The sequence below is a fragment of the Benincasa hispida genome, chromosome 6 (genome assembly GCF_027475165.1).
Source record: "Benincasa hispida cultivar pf3 chromosome 6, pf3_genome.v1.1, whole genome shotgun sequence".
In the NCBI taxonomy this organism is placed as follows: Eukaryota; Viridiplantae; Streptophyta; class Magnoliopsida; order Cucurbitales; family Cucurbitaceae; genus Benincasa; species Benincasa hispida.
Genome location: NC_143483.1, coordinates 13,859,476 through 13,862,420, shown reverse-complemented (window position 1 = coordinate 13,862,420; position 2,945 = coordinate 13,859,476). Strand labels below are relative to the sequence as shown.

Here is a 2,945-nt window from a genome sequence, read left to right as displayed (position 1 = left end):
ATTAGACCATTTAGGTTATATACTATTAACTTAATCCTGTTTATGTCACCACATAAAGTTAAAGTATTCACACTATAGCCATGGATATATTTATTGGATTTTCATAATAGAATGCAAAATTAACAACTTTATTGAATAAGTTACTCAATAATATTTTATTGATAAATAGAATGTTTAATACGAACTGCGAGTTCTAGGACATTTCCAGCACTAGGTTCCTTTGAATTGACAACTGATCCATATCATAATACAAGGTGCATATGCATATTTGGAACCACTTCCAAATATGTTCGAAATTTTTTGAGTCATACTGCTTCATTAGCTGCTTCACATGCAGCTACATATTCAGCTTCCATCGTGGAATCAGCGATACAATTCTGTTTAAGTGAGTTGTGAACTCCTGCCTATGAGAGCGATTCTTTGATTTGTATGGGTGAGAGTGGCTAAATCGCTGATTCAACAAGCCTACCATTTTGGGGATTCGTTTGATTGGGGAGCTAAAAACACAGCTACACAACGAAGGAATTCACTCCTTCCCCAAGGTCAGGGTAAGTAGATAAATTTCTCCCTTAAGGGCTGATTCTGAGGCTTGAACAATGTGACGCCACACCCTCTCTTGGCCCGAGAGAAGTTTAGTCATAATTAGATTATGATCTATTGTTCATTAGAGGGATCAGTAGTACTTAAGGAGTTAGATATAACTATAGGGGCAAAACGGTAATTTTTGCCTAACTGTACTTATGAACAATTTGTAAAGGGTCATTGTACTATTGATTGATTATGTCCAATGGACACAGAAATATATTTGTAGTGGAAAGAGTGCAGTTGTCGGTCTTTAGTGAAGTGCTCGACAGTTAACGGATGGTAAATATTTTAATTAAAGAGTTTGATTAAATATTTATGTACCATTGGAGCTTCAAGCTACAGGTCCATGAGGTTTAAAATAAGAATAAGTTTTTGAATTGTTCAAATTAATAGAGAGATTTAATTATATATGATATAATTAAGTTATTTTAATTATATATGATATATTTATTATAATGTATTTGATACATTATAGCTTAATTAAGAGGATAATGTATAAGATATTTTAGGATATGGATATTTTTGAATAATTTTTGAAACCTTGATATTCAAAAGAAAAAAAAAAGATTATGGAAAATATCTTCAAATCCCAGACTAGAACAGAATGGACAGAGCCAACGGAACAGAGACGAAGTTGGAGCGCTCAAAGCAGAGGATTTGTTAGAATCGGAGGAAGAAGCAGATTTATCATCGGCCATGACCTTCACGATCATCCTCTGCCCTCTTTCGCCGTGGCCATTAGCGCCGCTGATGAAGTAGAAAGTTCCTGATCGGCTGAATTGGAAGACGGTGTTGCCGGTGTTGGAGAAGAAATTTGGTTGTGTGGAATTGCATCTTTTATACTCTTCTTCTGTCACTTCCATCACCGAGTCCTTCTTGTACCGGAAACCTAATTCAAAAACAACAGACAGATACAATGTTAATGTAGAAAGGGACGTTAATTTAATCGATCGGTGTTGTGGAGATTAACTGTACTTACGGACGGTGTCACCGGCTTTGAATCTGTTTTCTGAGGCCCAATCGTTGTAGATTTTGCTGTCGTTAGCCGGCGGAACTACCCAGCCTTTGACGCCACCGACTTGGAACTCAAAAGAAGCGACGGCGGAGAAGGAGGTAGTGAGAAGGAAAAGTGTGAAGAAGGAGTTGGACGGCATTGATAATAATTGTAGTTTTTTACAGAAGGAATTGAACTGGATAATGGAAGTGAAGGTTGATTGGGGGGGAGAGATTTATAGTGGCGTAAATGGGAGTTGAGAGGAGTTTGAATATAGTGGGCGGTTGATTTTTGTTCATCCATGGCTGATTGCACGTCGAGTCCTACAATTTCGGGTAATGGGCAATGAATCGTTCTGGTTTTTTCTTTTCCTGCTTGGACCGTGGGAAACCAGAAGAAAATAAAAAAGGTAATATTCTTCAACATATCATATTCATATAAATATGAAATATGAAAAGAGTATTTAAGTTTTTGAAACAGAATTTGATTGAAATGTTGTACCACATCGATAAAATGACAACTCTGCATCTTCTTTATAAATGGCATGCCAACTCCTTACAAACGCCGAGCTCGGTAGTGTGAGCTTGTAATCCAAACGGAGGCAATAATGTGGTTGGAGGCTGGTTCGGCCCGGATGGTAGGGTCCTCTCAAGAAGTCTGTCTGGCCTGTCCGTTTCCAAGTAAGGAGTCGGGCCTTGGGCTTCGGGCGAAGGTTTGGTGTCCACTGCCCCTAGAGATTGGAGGGCACCGCGTGAGGCTGGATTCACAGAGCAGCGTAACCTCCCACTCCTGTCGGTGGAAGGATAACAGGCCGGTTCTTGACGGCCCATCAATGTCACCTGGGTAGTTACCCGCCCGACAACCACTTTTTCTTTTTTTGCCTGTAAATATTACTTAGATAATATAGTTTCATTGGTCAATTTTTCTAGAACAAAGTTTGAATTTTCAAATACACTGATGAACACTTAGAACAACTTACATCTATCTCAATCAAATTTTAAAAGCCCTTTAAAACAAGAGTTCATCCAAGTTCGCATGCAACTCTTTTCTTTATTAATTTTAGTTTTAATTTCCATTATAACTCTTATAACAGGAACCAACTAAAACTAACTACAACGCAAAGCAACATATTCAAGGCATTCATAACTCTTATAAATAAGCCTAAGTGGCATGCTCAACACCCTTATACTATAACTCTTATAATATAAAGATGATGCATTAATATAACTCTTATATTATATGATGTATGAGCATGCTTTCTTGTAATTTTATCATGCCATTTACTATATTATAACTCTTATAATATATGATGCATGAATAAAATGCATAACCTAAGGTGAGTTTTAAATCTATATGTCATACATTA

At 37.1% G+C, this 2,945-nt stretch overlaps 1 protein-coding gene and 1 non-coding gene across 2 annotated transcripts; one reads left to right on the top strand and one right to left on the bottom strand.

The window, feature by feature from the left end:
• Positions 1–1,065: 1,065 nt before the first annotated feature.
• Positions 1,066–2,590, bottom strand: LOC120080130 (early nodulin-like protein 21). Its single transcript, XM_039034698.2, has 2 exons — positions 1,565–2,590; positions 1,066–1,474 (listed from the first exon to the last, which is right to left on the bottom strand). The coding sequence occupies exons 1-2, from the start codon at positions 1,737–1,739 to the stop codon at positions 1,134–1,136; spliced, it is 516 nt and encodes a 171-aa protein (XP_038890626.1). The 5' UTR covers positions 1,740–2,590; the 3' UTR covers positions 1,066–1,133.
• On the top strand, positions 2,143–2,449 carry LOC150035434 (signal recognition particle RNA). Its single transcript, XR_016530398.1, has one exon.
• Positions 2,591–2,945: the final 355 nt, after the last annotated feature.

Coding starts and splice junctions, on each gene's coding strand:
- LOC120080130 (XM_039034698.2), bottom strand. CDS start 1,739: ATGCCGTCCAACTCCTTCTTCACACTTTTCCTTCTCACTACCTCCTTC. Junction 1,475..1,564: donor CAAAGCCGGTGACACCGTCC/GTAAGTACAGTT, acceptor TTTTTGAATTAG/GTTTCCGGTACAAGAAGGAC.